This window comes from Lepus europaeus, chromosome 4 (genome assembly GCF_033115175.1).
Source record: "Lepus europaeus isolate LE1 chromosome 4, mLepTim1.pri, whole genome shotgun sequence".
NCBI lineage: Eukaryota > Metazoa > Chordata > Mammalia > Lagomorpha > Leporidae > Lepus > Lepus europaeus.
The window spans coordinates 109,371,253-109,389,900 of NC_084830.1; the positions used below are offsets into that span (position 1 = coordinate 109,371,253).

At 56.6% G+C, this 18,648-nt stretch overlaps 1 protein-coding gene across 1 annotated transcript in view; it reads right to left on the reverse strand.

Moving 5' to 3' along the window:
- Positions 1 to 3,369: 3,369 nt before the first annotated feature.
- The window catches only part of FGF18 (fibroblast growth factor 18), a 34,651-nt gene continuing 19,372 nt past the window's right edge, over positions 3,370 to 18,648 (reverse strand). Inside the window, exons 4-5 of the mRNA XM_062189640.1 lie at positions 11,861 to 11,967; positions 3,370 to 4,078 (exon numbers count right to left, since the gene is read on the reverse strand). Coding sequence (XP_062045624.1) covers positions 3,812 to 4,078; positions 11,861 to 11,967 — 374 coding nt within the window. The 3' untranslated portion in view covers positions 3,370 to 3,811. The remainder of the gene's footprint in view (positions 4,079 to 11,860; positions 11,968 to 18,648) is intronic.

Consider the following 18,648-nt stretch of genomic DNA (forward strand, 5'->3'; position numbering starts at 1 on the left):
CACCTCTCTGAACCTGCTCAGAAAGCGGTGCCAACAATGCTGCCTGGGTGGATTCAGGGAGGCCATGCTTGGCATACAGTAGGTGCTCAGAAGTGGCAGCTTCGATTGCCGGCGTTCCCCAACTGGTTGGACTATGAAGACTCCTGCTAGCCCCCTCCCCAGAGCGGGCGTACCTAGCAAGACACCACAGCAGCTGGGAAGGCTTCCCCCAGCCCACGGTGCGATCCTTGTTTCTCAGGAAGCATCCAGAAAGCTCTGTCTAGAGCAAAGAGAAGGGGCAGGACAGGGAGATAACTGCTGGCCTCACTGCCCTAGGGATGGAAAAAGACAAGGTTGGTGGTGCAGGGGGAGCAGTCAGAGGCAGAGGGGGAGGGGCAGTGGGAGCTGGCAGAAGGCAGGGTGGATGAGAGCCTCAGGCTCCAATCTTCCTGGCCAGGCCTTTAAAGTGCGCACCGAACATGGCATCAACGCGCATCTCTCTTTCTCCCATCTCTCTCCAGATGAAAGCTCAAGTCCTGGCCCCTCCAACACTGCCCCACGCCTCCCACTCTGCTCCAGCCCCACCAACCCCCTCCTTACACCACGACAGGCCTCCAGGCTTCCACACCCTCTGTGCCCTCAGCCCTTGCCCTCCGTGTTCCTATGGGCCCTCCCTCCCTGCCTTCAAGCCTGCTCAAGCCCACCCCGTGCCCTGCCTCTTTTCTGAGCACCCTAGCCCAGCAGTCCCATCCCCCGCCCCCACTTTCTCATTCCTGCTGGCTCAGCACCACCCGGCACATTGCACGTCTGGTTTGTCGACGACCTTCCCCGATGTGCTGTGAGCTCCGTGAGGTCCTGCGCCTTGCTCTAACTGCAGCCCCCTGGATCAGCACGTGGCACAGGGTTAACCCCATACCTGTAACTCCACAATTTCCTAGCTGCTATGGCTTTAAGCAAGTCAGTTCAGCTCTCTGAAACTCCTCATGCAAGAGAGCAAACACCCAGCTCACAGGATGATGGCGTCAATGAAATAGAGTGAAAGGAGGTGGCATGTAACAGGTGCACAATAGGTGCCAACCAGGGTCGCTAGGAGTCATTCTCACCACCAGGCTCAAGCTGTCTCCTGCTCACTGTGAGGCCTGGGCCAGTTGTAGGAGCTGGAGGACCTATGTCCCACCCAGGGCTGCTGGGGACAATGCCCAGGCAGTGTCCCTAGCGGTGCCCTTATAAGGGGGTGTGACACACAGTGGGCACTCATCTTGTGGCAGCTGCTCCAGTCCTGCAGAGTTTGGAATTTGGACATGGGCCCCACCACTTTTTTATTTTGTGAGCTTGGGGGAGTGGCTTAACATGTTGGGGCCTCAGTCTCTTCGTCTATAAATTGGGGATATTAACAGTGCCATCTGCACAGAAGTCCTGAGGGCGTGATGAGATCGTGCACATAAAGGGCTTCACAAAGCTCTCAGGACAAGGGCTGTGCAGGCAGAAGGATGAACCGCAGACAAGGGGGACGGGCTGTGGGGGGGGGGGCAGGGAGGAAAGGCACCAAGGACCCGAGTTCTGAGCTCTGGGCCATCGCCAAGGGGATGTACCTCTCTGAAGCAGCCGCAGGGAAAGTGCTCCTGTCGCCCACCCCGCCTGTGACCCCTCCTCTGCTCAGGGCCTCCCGGGGACCTCTCCCAGCCACTCTTGGCAGAAGGCAAGCGCCGGTGACAGCAGCGGGACCCCAGACGATGCGCCTTCCACCTCAGGCAACCTCTTGCCCTCTAGGAATGCACAGTTTGCCCAAGGAAGAGACTCAGACTGAATGGGAGAAGGCAGGAAGGGAGCAGAACCAGTTTCCCTCCGCTGTCCTGACTGCTGGCACCCACTGAGCCCAGAGCTCAGGGCAGGGGACCCCAGGCTTCCGCTCTGCTTCCCACCTAAGACTCATCTGGCTTCTCCCCTGCCTCCTGGGCCAGGCCCTGGGAAAGAAGACCTTAGGGGGCCAGCGCTGTGGCACAGATGGTTAAGCTGCTGCCTGCAGTACCGGCATCCTATATGAATGCCCGTTCGAGTCCCCGCTGCTCTACCTCCTAACCAGCTCCCTGCTAATGCACCTGGGAAAGCAGTGGAAGATGGCACAAGTCCCTGGCCCCTGAACACACGTGGGAGACCTGGATGACACTCCTGGCTCCTGGCTCCTGGTTTCAGCCTGGCCTAGCTTCAACCATTGCGGCCACTTGGGGAGTGAACCAGCAGATGAAAGATCTCTCTCTCTCTCTGTGTGTATGTGTGTGTGTGTGTGTGTGTCTCTTCTTCTCTCTATATAACTCTTTCAAATAAATGAATAAATCTTAAAAAAAAAAAAAAAGAGGAGGAGGAGGAAGAATAAGGAGAAGCAGAAGGAGGAGACCTTGAAGAACGGACCCTTGGCCTTAACAAGGGCAGACTCTCCCCGCTGCAGCGGGAGCCTCTGATCTGAGAAGAGAAACCCCAGGTCCCGCACAGACCTGGACCCCGCACCTGCTATACACCCAGACCAGGTTGTGCTCAGCCAAACCCAGACATGGACTGACTTAGGGGCCCCGTGCAACAGCCTGCAAGCTCCTTGAGGAAGGTCGCGTTTGCCTGCTATGCGGCATGAATTCCCAGCATCCAGGAGGGCAACTCAACATGTGCTGGGTGGGTAAACCCATCAGGGAGCCAATGAATGAGACAATCACTGACTCACCAGAAGTGAGGTCCCCTGTGGCACCACGGAGGTACCAAAAAAAATGCATGTGAATGAATGAATGACTGAGCCCACCATGGAATCCATGACTCTCCACCAACTCCAACTCCACCAACTCCAAGGCTGCCCACCTGCTGCCTTGAATGGCGCCTGGTGCACAGTGGGTGCCGAGTGATCCACGGAAGAACCAACCACGGGGCAAAGACACCAGCCCAAGAGGAAGGAGACGCACACGGGCCATCCCGCCCGAACCTCACCCCCAGCCACCACGCGCTTCCTGTTTTGTTTTTTTTTTTTTTAAATAATTTGTCGGTTGTTTTTAATTGTTGAGGCAGTAATACTTGGTTCATGAAACTGCAATATACAGAGAGGTGAAATAAATAGCTTATATATATATAATATATATAATATAGCTGGTTTTAAAATACCCCCTTATCATTGGTGTACTAGGTCACGTGAGTCACAGAAGGTCATAGCAGCATCCTCTAGAACTTGAGCAACGCAGGGTCACCGGGATCGGACGAGGCCGGCTGTCGTCGGAGGTCGGAGGTCGAGGCGCGGAGAGCGCCCAGGCGCACGCCTTCCCTGCGCGGTGTCCTGGGACAGCTTGCAGCGGACAATAAATAAATGACTGCAAACCAGAGAGCGATTTTTGTTGGAGTTTTGGGCGGGGGGGGGGGGGGGGGGCAGGGAAGGGGGGAAGAAATGGGAGGAGTTTGTTGAGGGAAGGGGGTGCCACTTTCTCTTTCTTTGTTTTCCTCTTTTTTTAACTTTTATTTTTTTTTCTGCTTTTGCTTTCAGAACCTTTGGGAAAAAGGACTTTGGTTTCTCGGAGTGTCGGTTTCCTCGTTCGAGTCCTCCTCTGGGGACGAGTCTCCAGTCTCTTCCCAGAGGGAGGCAAGCACCTGTGGGTTGACAACAGCCCCTCTTTGTCATGGGGGGAGGGGAGAGGGTTTCAAGTCAACAACAAAATCCTCATCGCCCCTCCCCCGAAGAGTTTTGGTTCAGTTTTTTGTCTTCTTTTAAACACAATGTACAAAAATAGAGCTTCTTCCTTATTTTTCATGTAAAAATATTCCTCTGATGCAGTCCTCTGGGGTGTGAGCGGGGCTGGGCGGCCTAGCCGGGGTGCGTGGGGCGGATCCGCCGTGAGCGCTTGGTCACCGTGGTGTACTTGAAGGGCTTCTGCGGCTCCGCCTGCCCCTTGGGGTACCGCTTCATGAAGTGCACGTCCTGCTGGTTCTCCCGGGTCTTGGGGCCCTTCCGCGGCCGCCCCTTCTTGGTGAAGCCCACGTACCAGCCGGAGTACTTGGCCGACATCAGGGCCGTGTAGTTGTTCTCCAGAACCTTCTCGATGAACACACACTCCTTGCTGGTGCCATCGGGCTGCAGGGGCGGGAGAAGAGCGTTAAGGCGGAACCTGGTCCATGACGCCCCCTAAAGCACGGTAAGGCAGTGCTGTTCCAGACCCCTGGGGTGGGTGCGGGTGCCAGACACAGAGGCCCCCACTCCGACTGCAGCGTGGGCAAGTGGAGATGGACAGCCAAGAAGCCAGGCTGGGGAAATCACTGTGTGTGTGTGTGTGTGTGTAAAACCATTGAGAGCAAACCTCAGGGGTAGGAGGGGTTCTGGCTACACCCACCCAACAGGATCCCTGCTGGAGACCACGCAGGGCCATCAGACACCACCTGGGAAATGGCAGCAGAGGGAGAGGACCCCAACCAGATATCGAGGGTGATCAGATCTCCAGAGTGGGGGTTCCTGCTGAAGTGACTTAGCAGGGTTCTTGCTAAGACTGAATTTTACGAGGAAATGTTCAGGTGGGCCTAGGAGAAGGTCAGGAGCTTGACTAAAGTTTGGCCAAACAAAAACTCTTTGTCAGGAGAAGGTGAGAAAGGGGACAGTAGGTGCAAGGGGCAGAGTGCTAAGGAGAGAACATGTGCAGGTGGTCACGTCAGGCAGGGCACAGGTGAAAAGTCCTGACCCCACCCTCCAACCAGGTAACAAATTCCCACTGTCATTCAGGAATCCACTCCTCCCCATTCTCCACCTCACAGCCAGGCAGCTCCACTTTGTCCCAGGAGACCCAGATCAGCCAATCAAAACATTATTTCCCTTTAGGCTTCAGTGATCGGTTCTCAGTAGGCAAGTGACTCAAGCCATCCAATCAGAATGTTCCTTGAGACCTTTGTATAAGTGATCCCAAAAACGTTGGCTGATTTAAACTGCATTATGTAAGGCTGAACCGGAGGCAGCCGTTTTACCACTAGAGGGAAAATCCTTTCTGACAGCAAAGCCAGCATAGCGGAAGCAAAGCCAAGAGGAAGAGGATGGGAGAAACCAAGTTCTGGTTGCACCACCTGGGCTCTGCATCGAGCCACATCTGAAGGTCAGATTCGCTCCCTGATCTGTGGGCCAATAAAGTCTCACTTCCTTGAAACCAGCTGACATCATGTCCTATCAGTTGCAACAGAAATGAGTCCTGACAGATTTGCACAAAACCTGCCATGAAGTCGGCCACTCGGCTGCAGCTCAACTGCATTGTGAGGTGGTTCAGCCTAAATCACAGAGAACGCGGGAAGTGTTCATTCTTAACACGCAGTAGGAAGGAGGGCGGGGGGCTTCCAAAAATAAGAGATGTCGCCTGGCCAGACTCCCAGGTCCGGGCCCTGGGTTCTGGGCTCTCAAGCCCCCGAGCAGAGGTGTGAACTCCCATGGAAGAGAGGTACACTGGGCAGGGTGCCCCAATGTGCAGAGGCTGATGGATTTCGACCCGTTCTTTGTGAGACCTCAGCCTAGCTAATTCCACTCTCAAGCCCCCAGCCTCCGCACCACCTAACAGGAGCCAGGAGATGGGTCCTCCTGCATCACAGGATGAGGGCAGCAACGACGCTCAGAAACGAGCCTGACGCTCAGTGGGGACCTTGCAGGAAGAGCAGGTGGCTCTGCCAGGGCTGGCCTGAGGCGGACAAAAGGTGGTGGGAAGGCAGGGCTTTGGGTCTCCTCCCTGAACCCATCCGGCCGCTTGATGGGAGAGTGGGAAACACACACAGTTGGAAGGCCTGAATTAGCAGCGTCCGAGTTTCCAACTGACATCTCCAAATGTAGGCCGGGCCCACTCCCCGTTCCGGACGGACGCCCAGCCAAGTTGGAAGCCCAGCGGTCTGGCTGTGTGCGGAGACTGAGGTGCGAGTTCCAGCCTTTTGTTTGAAGTGGAAAACGGGCTGGAGCCTCCAGGAACGTTCACCTTTAAGCAGAGGGCAAGCCTGGGCCCTGCAGACAAAAGTGCTGAACTGCAGAAAGCAAACACTCGCTGGAGGACGAGACCTTGCCAGGAGGCTGCTGAACACGCAGGGGGCAGGCCCGGGAGGCGCGCTTGGCACTCAACAGACAGCACCAGGTGAGGACGGCAGGGAGGAGGTCTTGAGTGAGGCTGGGGCAAATGTGCAAGGCAGGGAGAGAGGGGTGGTCCCGGGGTTATGGGTCGCCATGGAAAAATACGGAAGATTTCTGCCCAAGCTGAGTCCTGGTCTCGACAGAACAGTCAGAAAAAATTGAACAAGATTACTTCATCACCCCAGAAGAGCTGCCCCTGCCTGGGACACTGTTCTCCTTCAAGGCTGAGCTCAGGAACTGCCTCCCTGGCGAAGGCTTCCTGACTGCCATTTATCTCCCTGGGCGATTCCTCCTCTTCCTTCGAGAGTTGCCAAGTTCGAGACCCGGCAGCTCCGCTTCCAATCCAGCTCCCTGCTAATGCAGCCCGGGAGGCAGCAGATGTTGGCTCAAGTGCTTGGGTCCCTGACACACATGTGGGACACCTGAGGGAATTCTGGGCTGCGGCAGGCTTTGGTCTAGTCCAGCCCTGGCTGTTGCAGGCATTTGGGAGTGAACCAATGAATGGAAAATCAATCTCTCTCTCCCCCTCCCCCAGCCCCCGCCACGACTTTCAAGTAGATGAAAAGAAGTAAATGAACATTATTTTCAAAGTAATGTATAGGAAAAGCCGCCTCCATTCAAGCATCAGCCTTATTGGGCTCATATACTCCATCCTGTTAGCCCCAGGCACCCACTCCTCCCCCAACCTCCCGACAACCTCCCGACAGAGCAATTTGGCGTCTGCCTCTTCATTAACCCAAGAGCACCCCAAAGTCAGACTGGCATCTTCGTAGCCCTGCTGGCTGAGCCAGGCGTGCCCAGAACATCTGTGGTTGGAGCGACGGCTTCGCTAGCAGTGGGGGTGACACGGGAAAGCCTACAAGAAAGCGGACTCTGCCTCCCAGACCTTCCCCACGGCCCAGTGATACCATGAGCCACGGGAGACCCCTCCTGGGGACACACTGATCAGGGAGACTCACGGAGCTGACGGCGGGGGCGGCCACCTGGCCTGCTCAGTCTTCCTACCCATTCATTCAGCATTTATCCGCTTTCACTTATTGATTTTCATTTTTCTATTTGGAAAGCAGACAGATAGGGACAGAGGTCTTCTATCTGCTGGCTCGCTCCTCAAATGCCTGCAACTGCCAAAGCTGGGCCAGGCTGAAGCCAGGAGTCCAGAACCCCAATCGGGTCTCCAATGTGGGTGGCAGGGAATAAGCACTTGCACCATCACCTGCTGCCTCCCAAGAAGCTGACATCAGAAGCAGAGCTGGGATTCAAATCCAGGGACTCCAATATGGGATGCAGGCATCCCAGGTGGCACTGAATGACCACTCCAGCTCCAGCATTTATTAATTGAGAGCTACAGCCAGACATTTCCATATCCATTATTTCATTTCATCCTCTTAAATCACTAAGGTCAACTTGACCTGCAAGAAAACAGAGCTCCAAGAAAGCTGCAAGGACTTGCCCAAGGTCATGGAGCTCTAAGTGGCAGAGCAGGGATTTGAACTTGCTTAGCCTCTGCAGCTCAGTTCTCCCCTGCCCAATCCACAGAGGGCCACTGGGAGAATGGGTGAGGAGGAACAGGTGTTGCTTGTGCAAACCTCACCTCCCCCAGACCCACATACCAGGGGCATAAAGTGAGGCTCTGGATGTGCAAAAGGCTAGCCCCCAGCGCCATGGCATAGTGGGCTAACCCTGTGCCTGCAACACCAGCTTCCTCTAAGGGTGCTGAATGGTGTTCTGACTGTTCCACTTCTGATCCAGCTCTCTGCTATGGCCTGGGAAAGCACCAGAAGATGGTTCAAGTCCTTGGGCCCCTGCACCTGCATGGGAGATGCAGAAGAAGCTCCTGGCTCCTGGCTTTGGATCAGCCTACCTCCGGCCGTTGCAGCCAATTGAGGAGTGAACCAGCGGATGGAAAGCCTTTCTGTCTGTCTTTCCCTCTCTTTGTCTGTAACTCTACTTCTCAATTTTAAAAAATCTTCCTTCCTTCCTTCCTTTCTTCCTTCCTTCCTTCCTTCCTTCCTTCCTTCCTCTCTCTCTCTCTCTCTCTCTCTCTCTCTCTCTCTCTCTCTCTCTTTCTAAGAGGCTAGCCCCGTCAGTGCCCGGCACACATGCTCAGTACATGCTGGAGACCCGTCCGGGTTTAGTGAAGACGGTGCAGAGTTGGGCCTCGGGCTGCAATTCCAACACTCTGAGCGCAGGGGCCGATTACAAACCAGCCATGGAGCCTGTGATAATGCCAAGCCTCCCACCCTGAGAGTAGACCAGAAGCCAACAGTAGGTTGCACTGGCTGTGACCTTGGCTTGGGCTCCTCACCACCCTCTCACCCCGCTAATTACCTGCAGGATTTTATAAAACACCCCATATGGCTGGGTGCTTAGCCTAGCAGTTAGGGTGCCCACATCCCATGTCAGAGTATCTGGATTCCATGCCCCCCTCAGGCTCCTGATTCCAGCTTCCAGCTGGTAAAGACCCCAGGAGGCAGCAGCTATGGCTCAAGGAACTGGGTTCCTGACCCCGAAGTGGGAGACCTGGAAGAAGCTCCTGGCTCCCGGCTTTGGCCTGGCCCAGCCCCAGCCATTGCAGCCATTTGGGGAGTGAACCAGTGGGTGGAAGATCTCTCTCTCTCTCTCTCTCTCTCTCTCTCTCTCTGTAAGTTTGCCTTTCAAATAAATGAATCTGTTTTTCAAAAAGGAAAAGAGAGGAAAGAAATGGCTCTGTGTGATTATTACATCAGTGCAAAACTAGTTCCGGATGAACTAGTTCTGGATAAGTTGAGTGGAAGCCGCAGGACTTTTCTGACTTAGAATTTGACCCTCTCTCCCCTACGCCCACCTCCAACCTCATTCTTCCCAAGCTGAAGGATTCGATCCACAGCCTGAATCCTGGTGGCATCACTGGTACCTGGGTCCAGACCTAGCGAAAACAAGGACTTCCTGAACTCCGTGAGCCAAAACCTCCCCTTTCGCTTAGGGCATTCTGAGCTGGGTTTCAGTCACTTACAGCCAAAGCACATGTGCTGGTGGCCCTGAAAGGGTCTGTAACCCTGTCTTGTCCCAGAGAGGACTTGGTGACAATCACACAGATGGGGGCAGGTGGGGAAATCCGATCTGGGTGGGGCCTCCAGACCTGCAGGGAAAAGTCCAGCACACAATTCGAGATGCCCAGCCACTATTCATGGAACCACAGGAGCACCACCTCCTGTGGGAGACGGGGAGGGGGGTTCCAGAGAGGCGGCCAGGAGAACGGGGGCACCTGAGCATCTGGGGCTCAGGTACAATGCAGCAGGGGGAGTAAGTATGACCGGAAAGGCTCTGTTGAGGGTGCGATGCACCTGCTACAGGTGCACGGAGGTGGCACCCAGAGTCAAGACAGCCCAGGGAAGTTCCTGTTGAGCCGCTCCAACGGAGCTGGAGCCAGGGCTGAGGCCTGGGGCTCCCACGGGTGAAGGAGTGACCTCATGACCTGGTTTCCTTCTGACAGATGACGACACTGCGGCTCAGCGAGCTCCAGGCACTCTGACTCCCTGGCCTGGTGTGCACAATTCTGGCTGGAGGCTGCGAGTCAGTCCTCAGAAAGCAAGAAGCACATTTCAGTTTCTGTGGTGCTGCTGTAGCCCCTAGGCCAGGGATGTAGCACGGACGGATGCACGCACCCAGAACTGGCCTTCAGAGAGCTCTGAAGCTAACAGGGGATGCAAGCCCCAAGACTGAGGGCAGGGACAGCCCGCTCAGCGGGAGGGCACCGAGAGGGGCTGCAGCAGGGCACACAGACAGGGGGTGGCAGCCAGAGACAGAGCAGCATGGAGAGGGCCCAAGTCCCACCCCAGGAGCTGTGGCCAGGGCTGCAAGCCGCGCAAGCGCTGGAGATGGGATCCGGGGCTGGGACCCCGCAGGGCGCAGGGCGAAGAGCGCTGGGGATAGGATTTCCAGAAGGCATGAGGCCAGGGCAGGTGTGCGGGAAGGAGAGGAATCCCGTGACAGGCCCAACTGGGCAGAGACACAGCCCTGGGCCCGAGGGTTCCGGCTTCAGAAGCAGGAGTGTGCGTGGGGCTGAAGACAGGTGGCTATGGGGGTGCCCCCGGAGCAAGGGTCAGCCTCGGAAAAGGGGCCTGCAGGGGCCGGGGGTGGGCATAGGAGAGCCAGGGCCGGCAGGGGGCCCGGGCCGGCCTCCCCACACCACGGTTCGCGCCAGCTGAACCGTCCCCAAAATTCATGCCGAGGGGCGGGAAATAGGAGCCGGCTCCTGTGGAAGCGGTGACTCAGCGGCCGGGGCCGGGGCTGCTCTTCTGACCCGGGAGGGCCCTCCTGGGGTCAGGATGCCGGGAACCGCGCCGCGGGGCGGGCGGGCGGGCGGGTGCGCGGGCACCGGGCGGGCGCGGGCGCCAAGCCGGAGGGAACCGAGCCCCAAACCCCAAGCAGGTCGGGCCTGGGAGGCGGCCCAGGCGGGCAGGAGAACAAAGCTCCCGACGCGGGGCCGGGCCGCGCCGCCCGCCGCAGGCAGCGGCCATCCAGGCCGGGGAGGGGGGACCGGCCGGGCCCCAGCCCCGACCCCGCGCGCCGGCCGCCGGCCCCGCCGCGGCCGAGAGTGAATCACTAATTGAAACCACTCCCGGGCCCCAGAGCGCGCTCTTGGGATCGCCACTATTTTGCTGTTTGAGAAACTCCGGTTGGTGTGGGCAGTGCCGCTGGAATCTTTTCCTGCCAGACTGGGCTCTGAATCCCGCCTAGCACTGGTGTGGGACTTGGGACAGGGGCCCAGGGCGTGGCCAAGCCTCAGCTTTCCTATCTGTGAAATGGGGCTGGTAGTGGTATAGACTCTGGGCATTCTTTGGGAGGGCTTTTTTTTTTTTTTTTTTTTTTTTTTTTGCTCAGGGCCTGGCAGAAAACAGGTGCTCAAATAGGGCGATTGCAACTTTTTGTTAAGGAATTTCCTCCAAAATATTAAGGTGACAATACTTGAGCTCAGGTCCCTGGCCTGTTACTCTCTCCCAAGCCACCTGGGTGCAAAGCCGAGGGCTTCAAGAGACCAAAACCCTGGCCTCTACCAGACCAGCCACCTCCCTCCCACCTCTGTAATGTGTAACCAACTGCAAATTATGCACCAGGGCCTAGGCTCCCAGCAGGTGAAGTCCTTCCACCCTCCATGGACATGGAGGCTGGCACAGTCCCTGCAGGGGAAAGAGGCAGACAGCTTGAGCCCACCACAGAGCCTCTGCCAGGACCACCGTCCACCTGACATTCCATGGGCAGAGAAGGGGAGCGGGGGAGCCTCAGCCCCCCGCCACCCCAGCGCCCTCATCACCGCCCCAGTTTGCGCATGCAGCTCTCTTGCCTATTCCAGAGTAATAAAATCTTCCTGAAATGCTAGAACCGTGAGGCCCAGCGCTGACAAGGCAGCCGGGTTCCGGAGGCTGCTGTGCGGTGCTGGAGGCCCCTGGCGATTGTTAAAGTGTTTGCTGCAACCACAGCACTTGGCCGACTGCTCGCTGGGACTCTCCTGCTACTGAGGAGGTCAGAGCTCCAACCCCCCCCCCCCCACTTGGCAGGACCAGGGGCCCTGTGTGCTCCCAAAGCCCAGCTGTAGCCCTGGCTACCTTGGCCCGGTGGACAGCAGGTGCTCCCCTACAGAGAAGGAATGGGTGGTGTTGAAGGGAAGAGATGACCTTGGGGCTGGCGCTCGCTCTCTCTCTCTCTCTCTCTCTCACACACACACACGCACACACACACTGGGTCTGCTTCCCCTTCTTCCCAGCCCCCCAGGAGCGGCAGGCCCTCACTCACCTTCCCCACGAGCTTGCCTTTGCGGTTCATACACAGGTAGAATTCCGTCTCCTTGCCCTTGATCCGGACTTGACTACCGAAGGTGTCTGTCTCCACTAGGAGCTGGGCTTCGAAAGGCAGGACAACAAGACACGTTGTTTAACCAGGGGCAAGGAATGGCCCGGCCTGAAGGCTCAGTGACATGGTCCCCGACCCCGTCCCTGGTCCCTCTCTCCCCCAACCTCAGGCCTGGGAGGGGGGTGCCTCTGACAAGTCTCACTGGAGTGAGCACTGGGTCCCTCAGGCTTGGAGACAGAGGCTCCTCTCGGCACCCAGATGGCTCCAACAGGAGCGGAGTCTGCCCTGTGCCCTTCTCCCCCTCATCACCAAGGACCCCCAGCCCCTCAGCCCTATTTCCCAAAGCAGCACAAACGGCCAATTCCCCCACCCTCAGTTCGAGAAGAAACAGTGTTGGGAGTAAGGGGCAGGCACACAGGTGCACAGGCGCGCGCGCTCGCACTCTCACACACTCACACACACACACACACACATACCTTGCCCTGGGGGACATCAAGCTATTTCCTCCGAAAGTTAGGTCAGAGTCCACTTTCCCCAGAGTAAACAACTGAACCCCTGCTGGTGCCCCCTTGGCACCGCTGTCCCAGCCACAGAAAGCTGCCAGGGCACAGGAAGGGGACGTGCAAACCCCGGGGGAAGCCGTGCGCCCTTCCTCTCTGGTGTCCCGGCCACCACCTCTTCCTACCCAAGGCTGTGACCGTCCCCCCTGCAGTGTTCACACCCCCCCCCCCATCCCCTGCTTCCTAGCACCCTTGGAAGTTTAATTTCACTGACAAGGGACTTGCTTCTCCATAACGAGAATCATAGCCCCGAATTCCTGAGTACAGTATCCTTGGAGCCACAAGGAATGTGCCTCAGTGCTCCTAAACTACACGAGGTAGGATTTTAATCAAAAAAATTTACAAATATAGACCCTGGTGCCCTGCTGTGAAAATTACAACCATCTGGAATGCAAGATTTCCAATAATTAATCTAGCCCTCCTTTGACACTACTGCTAATTAAAATGTGATACCCACCTTTCCGAGGGGAAGAAAAAGAAGAATTTACATAAAATTTAAAGATCTAACAAGAATTCAGTAATTCTAGAAACAAGGGGAGGCACATTCTTTCCCCTCCCCTTCCCCCATGGCCGGTGCACACTGAGTCGGACTGCGCTGGAGGGCGGGGTACACACCCTTGACCCCCACCCCCACCCCCGCTGCCCCTTCATTCAGGCTCCCCGTGATTTCTTCTGCTGGCTCCACCCCAGGTGCCAAACAACTTCTCCATCTCTGCACAGAGCTCAAGCCGACTGGGGGGGGGGGGTTGGGAGGGGTGGTCAGGACAATTCCAGGAGCTTCTGATGAGGTCTCTAGAAGGCACAGATCTACATCTAAATCCCCGGATCCCCTTGCCAAGTGTATGACCGTGAGCCTTAGTTTATTCACCTGCAAAATGGGCAGAAGCACCCTTAACCTTCAGGACTGCACAAAGTGACACGGTAAAGAGCTCAGCACCCTGTTCTCAGGGGCTGGGGAAGGGGAACTCAGTAACTGCTGTTTTAGTTTCCTAAAAACTGCAAAACTGAACGGTTTTCCTAAAAGAAAAAACTGTTTAAACATAGTGGGAAGAACCCGGATGTGTGCACAAGGGCACGACTGAGCGGACCTTGCTGCCCAGGCCCTGCGCGCCACCGAGAGCTTCCTCAGCGTCCTCCAGGGGCCCTGGCATCGCACTCCGGGAAATGCCCCAGAAAGTACCTGAGGTTGGGACTCACAGGGCCTGAGTTCATTTCCGGTATTGCCATCCCAGGCTGTGTAGCCCTGAGCAAGACACCTACCCTTCCGAGTCTCCGTTTCCTGGCTGGGGCAAGGGGCAGAGGGGCTCAACCCTGTCCTGGTTCTTGGAATGGAGGAGTAGAGGCCAGGAGAGGGTTGGCAAGGGAGGCTGTCAGAAGCAGGTGATGCCATGGGGCTGGGACCCAGGTAACCCCCAAGGGAGCTCCAAGGGCAGCCTCGCAGCACCTGCCCAGGCCTTTGTCCTCAGATAGCTCCTACCATGTGCTCAATCAGACTCCCCGAACCCACTGCAGCCACTGATTCCCACGAGGCTGAGTGTCTTAGTGCCCATTTCACAGTACAGAAAACTGAGGTAGAGAAGGCACTCCAGCACGAGGGGCTGACGTCAGAACTGCCCACCTCTTTCTGCTGGGACCTGGGCTCCTCCAAGAGAGGCCTCCAAGTGCAAGCCCTACTAGCACTCAGTGGCCAGAGGCACGGCTGGAGACCCTGGCCTTGGCCTTGGGCAGGTCTGGCCATTCCCACCAGGTCAGGGAGCATGTGGGCCCGCGGGCCCCTCCAGCGGAGCCGACAGTCCGTTCTCCCTGACCGGCTGCAGCCTGCACCGGCCCAGCCGAGACTCCACGCAGCACATGACATCATGAGCGGGGAGCCGGGCCAGAATTATGTAAAGTCTTTGGGGAGCAATAGCTCGGCAGTTCTCAGAGAGAGAGGAGGGGAGGGGAGGCGGGAGGGAGAAGGGGACTCCACCCAGGCCAGGTCCACTCCAGAGCTTGCCTGGTCCTCGGCACCTCTGCCCTGTCCGGCCCGTGGCCCCAGCTCTCCTGCCTGGGCTCAGCTCCCTTCTCAGCCCTGCAGCCAGTACCTCTCTCCTCTCATCACACCTGGACCTGCGCAGCTCCGGCCATACCCCCTGCTCTCCACACACCAGCTTAAGAAATCCATGACAAATGTCACTTTAAGAACATCTCTACCTGCCTCCTTTCCAGAATGCACACAACCTGGCCCCGCCCCCACCCTCACAGGTCCCGCCTTCTCCCCCTACCCACAGCACAGGTTCTCCTGCCTCCGGGCCCTTACACCTGCGGTTCCCTCTGCCTGCAGCTTCCTGCAAATGGCCCCACACTCCTAGGTTGTCACTCCATGCCACTTCCTCAGAGCGGCCTTCCATGACCACACTGCCCAGTGCTGGCACTGCCCTCCCCGTGGCATGTTCCATTTCTCCGAAACGGCCTCAGCTGTTTCTCTCTGCCCAGCAGGAGGCAAGCTCCATGAGGACAAGGTCTCACCTGGCTTATTCACCCCTGCAATGCCCAGGCTTCAGAAAGTGCATAAGGCGCTGTGGCACAGTAGGTAAAACCCAAATCTACAGGGCTGGTGTCCCATATGGGCGCCAGTTCAAGTCCCGGCTACTCCACTTCCAATCCAGCTCTCTGCTGTGGCCTGGGAAAGCAGTAGAAGATGGCCCAAGTCCTTGGGTCCCTGCACCCTTGTCAGAGACCTGAAGAAGCTCCTGGCTCTTGGCTACGGATCAGCCCAGCCCCGGCCATTGCAGCCAATTGGGGAGTGAACCAGTGGATGGAAGACCTCTCTCTCTCTCTCTCTCTCTCTCTCTCTCTCTCTCTCTCTCTCTCTCTCTGGCTCTATCTCTCTGTAACCCTTTCAAATAAATAAAATAAATATTTTTTTAAAAAAAGTACATGAGCAGTCCTGAGACGTGAGTGCCACCAGCACTGCTCAAGAGTGGAACACCTGGTGCAGCAGAGAAGATGCGTGCGATGCCCTCATCCCATTGGAGTCTCTGCTTCCAGTCCCAGGTCCTGCTGCTGCCTGCCCTGGTGATGGCTCAAGTCCGTGAGCCCCTGACAGCCTTGTGGAGCTGTGGATGGAGTTCCCAGCTCCTGGCTTCAGCCCGGCCCAGGCCCAGCTGTTGCAGCCATTTGGGGAGTGAACCAACGGATAGGGTATTTCTCTATCTCATTCACATTCTCTCAATCTCTCTCTCTCTCTCTCTCTCTCTCTCTGCCTCCCTCCTCCATCCCTCCCTTCCTCCCTCCCTCATACACACACACACACACACACATACACACATAAATAAAAAATAAAATCAACATTTAAAAGCAAAGCGTTAAAGACAAGGAGACTCCAGGAGAAGGGGCTGGCCCAAAGCAGTCCTGGGCTCCTCCCCCATCTCAGTGCAGGGTGGGCTCCCCCCGACCCTATCAGGGTTAGGACTAGGTGACCGCCAAGGCCTCCTTCGCTCCCGCCCCATTAGGAGGTGGCAGCAGCAGCACACATGTATGTAGAGCTGACGACATGCTGGGCATCGTGCCTACCCCCATACGTACATCAGCTCATGCTAACCCTTACAGCAAGCCTGTGAGGTGTCCACTCTTGCTGTGATTCCCATTTTACAGGGGAGAAAACTAAGTCCCCAGATCACACAGTGACGTAGCTAAGGGTCAAATCCTGGCAAGCTGAGCCAGAGGTCCCTACCCTGAGGGAGTACACATAGACAGGGGCAGGGTCAGCTTCCCTTTGGCCACTTTGCAGGCAGAAGCCCTGGGGTGGACATGCAGCTGCAATTTCAGAAGATGCTGGCGGGGGGCTAGGGTCTCCCCAAGGAAGAGCCCTTAGAGCCCACACTGAAGCATTCCCAGGGTGTTTCAGATCTGGTCCAAGGAAGACGAGGCTGCACGGACCCAGAGGAGGAGCAAGTCCAAGCTGGGGCACCATCATGAGAAACAGCACACAGAGCCGGGCCCCCCAGGGCTCACTGTGGAGTAGCAGCCCAGTGCCCACCTGCGGCCAAGGGTCAGGAGGGCAGTGGGAGGGGAGCGAGCACCAAGCATTTACTCCCTTCTCCAGCACCCGGGGCCAAGAGGGAAAAAGAAAGGCCAAGAAAACGAAGCTAGAAAGAAAGCCCTTTCTGTAAAGACTGGTGCAGTCTCTTTTTCCCCATTTCTCTAAAGTACCTACAGTAACAATTCAAAATTATTGGGGGGGGGGGGCGGTGCTATGGTGCAGCAGGTTAAAGCCCTGCCCTGCAGTGCCAGACTCTCATATGGATGCCGGTTCTAGTCCCGGCTGCTCCTCTTCCGATCCAGCTTCCTGCTAATGGCCTGGGAAAAGCAACAGAAGATGGCCCAAGTGTCTAGGCCCCTGTCACACATGTGGGAGACCTGGATGAAGCTCCTGGCTCCTGACTTCTGCCTGGCCCAGCCCTGGCTATTGCAGCCATCTGGGGAGTGAACCAGCAGATGGAAGGGTTCTCTGTGTCCCTCCCTCTCTGTAAGTCTGATTTTCAAATAAATAAATATGTCTTTAAAAAACAATTATTGGCCGGCGCTGTGGCTTAACAGGCTAATCCTCCGCCTTGCGGCGCCGGCACACTGGGTTCTAGTCCCGGTCGGGGCGCCAGATTCTGTCCCGGTTGCCCCTCTTCCAGGCCAGCTCTCTGCTATGGCCCAGGAGTGCAGTAGAGGATGGCCCAAGTGCTTGGGCCCTGCACCCGCATGGGAGACCAGGAGAAGCACCTGGCTCCTGCCTTCGGATCAGTGAGATGCGCCGGCCGCAGCAGCCATTGGAGAGTAAACCAACGGCAAAAAGGAAGACCTTCCTCTCTGTCTCTCTCTTTCTCACTATCCACTCTGCCTGTCAAAAAAAAAAAAAAAAAAAACAATTCTTTAAAAAGTTATTTGAGGGGGCTGGCATCGTGGCTCACTTGGTTAATCCTCCACCTGTGGAGCCGGCATCCCATATGGGCGCCGGGTTCTAGTCCTGGTTGCTCCTCTTCCAGGCCAGCTCTCTGCTGTGGCCCAGGAAGGCTGTGGAGGATGGCCCAGGTGCTTGGGCCCCTGCACCCACGTGGGATACCAGGAGGAGGGACCTGGCTCCTGGCTTCAGATCAGCGCAGCACCGGCTGTGGCGGCCATTTGGGGAGTGAACCAACAGAAGGAAGACTTTCTGTCTCTCTCTCTCACTGTCTAATTCTGTCAAATAAATTAAAAAAAAAAAAAACCTTCTATGATATGAAATTTGTATACCTTAAAAAAAAGTTATTTGAAACTTTGATGAAAGATACTATTCCTATGACTCCCTACCAGGTTTTAACAGTCAGAAGATGGGAGCCAGTGCCGTGGTGTAGTAGGTTAAGCCGTCTGCAGTGCTGGCATCCCATATGGGTGCTAGTGGGAGTCCCAGCTGCTCCACTTCTGATACAGTTCCTTGCTAATGTTCCTGGGAAAGCAGTGGAAGATGGTTCAAGTGTTTGGGCCCCTGCACCCACGTGGAAGACCCGGAAGAAGCTCCTGGCTTTGGCCTGGCCTAGGTCTGGCCATTGCAGCCAGCTGGGGAGTGAACCATCAGATGAAAGATCTCTCTCTCTCTCTCTCATCTTTCCCTTCTCTCTCTGTATTTCTTCCTTTCAAATAAATAAATAATAAATCTCTAAACACACACATGGAGTATCTCAGTGGATCTCACAGCCAACCCCATAAGGTAGTAACAGTGATGCCGCTTTTCAGATGAAGAACCCGAGGCTGTCTTCCAAGTAGTTCTGTTCTCGCCAGTGTCACACAGAGGGGACCAGAGACAGGAAACTGTAGGGAAGGACACAGAGAGGCAGCCGGAGGTCTAGAGAAATGGCGCCAAGAGGGACCCAGCGGGCAGGACTCAAAGGGACACAGCCTGGGAGAACCAGGCTGGATTAACTCCCCAAGAAGGAAAAGAGCCGCAGGGGAGCTGCGGCCCGGAGTGGCCCTGCGAGGTGGCCAGCAGCTGGCTGCCACCACGATCCCATGCTGACGGAGCTCTTGGCCCCTCTCCAGGCATCACCGGCCTGCGGTGAGGGAATGTCCTGGCCACAAAAGGCACTGGGAGGTCACAGCCAATCTGTCTTCCCTTCCTCCCCTCTGAAGGTGGAGAGAAATCGAGAGGGGCGGGGGAGGGGA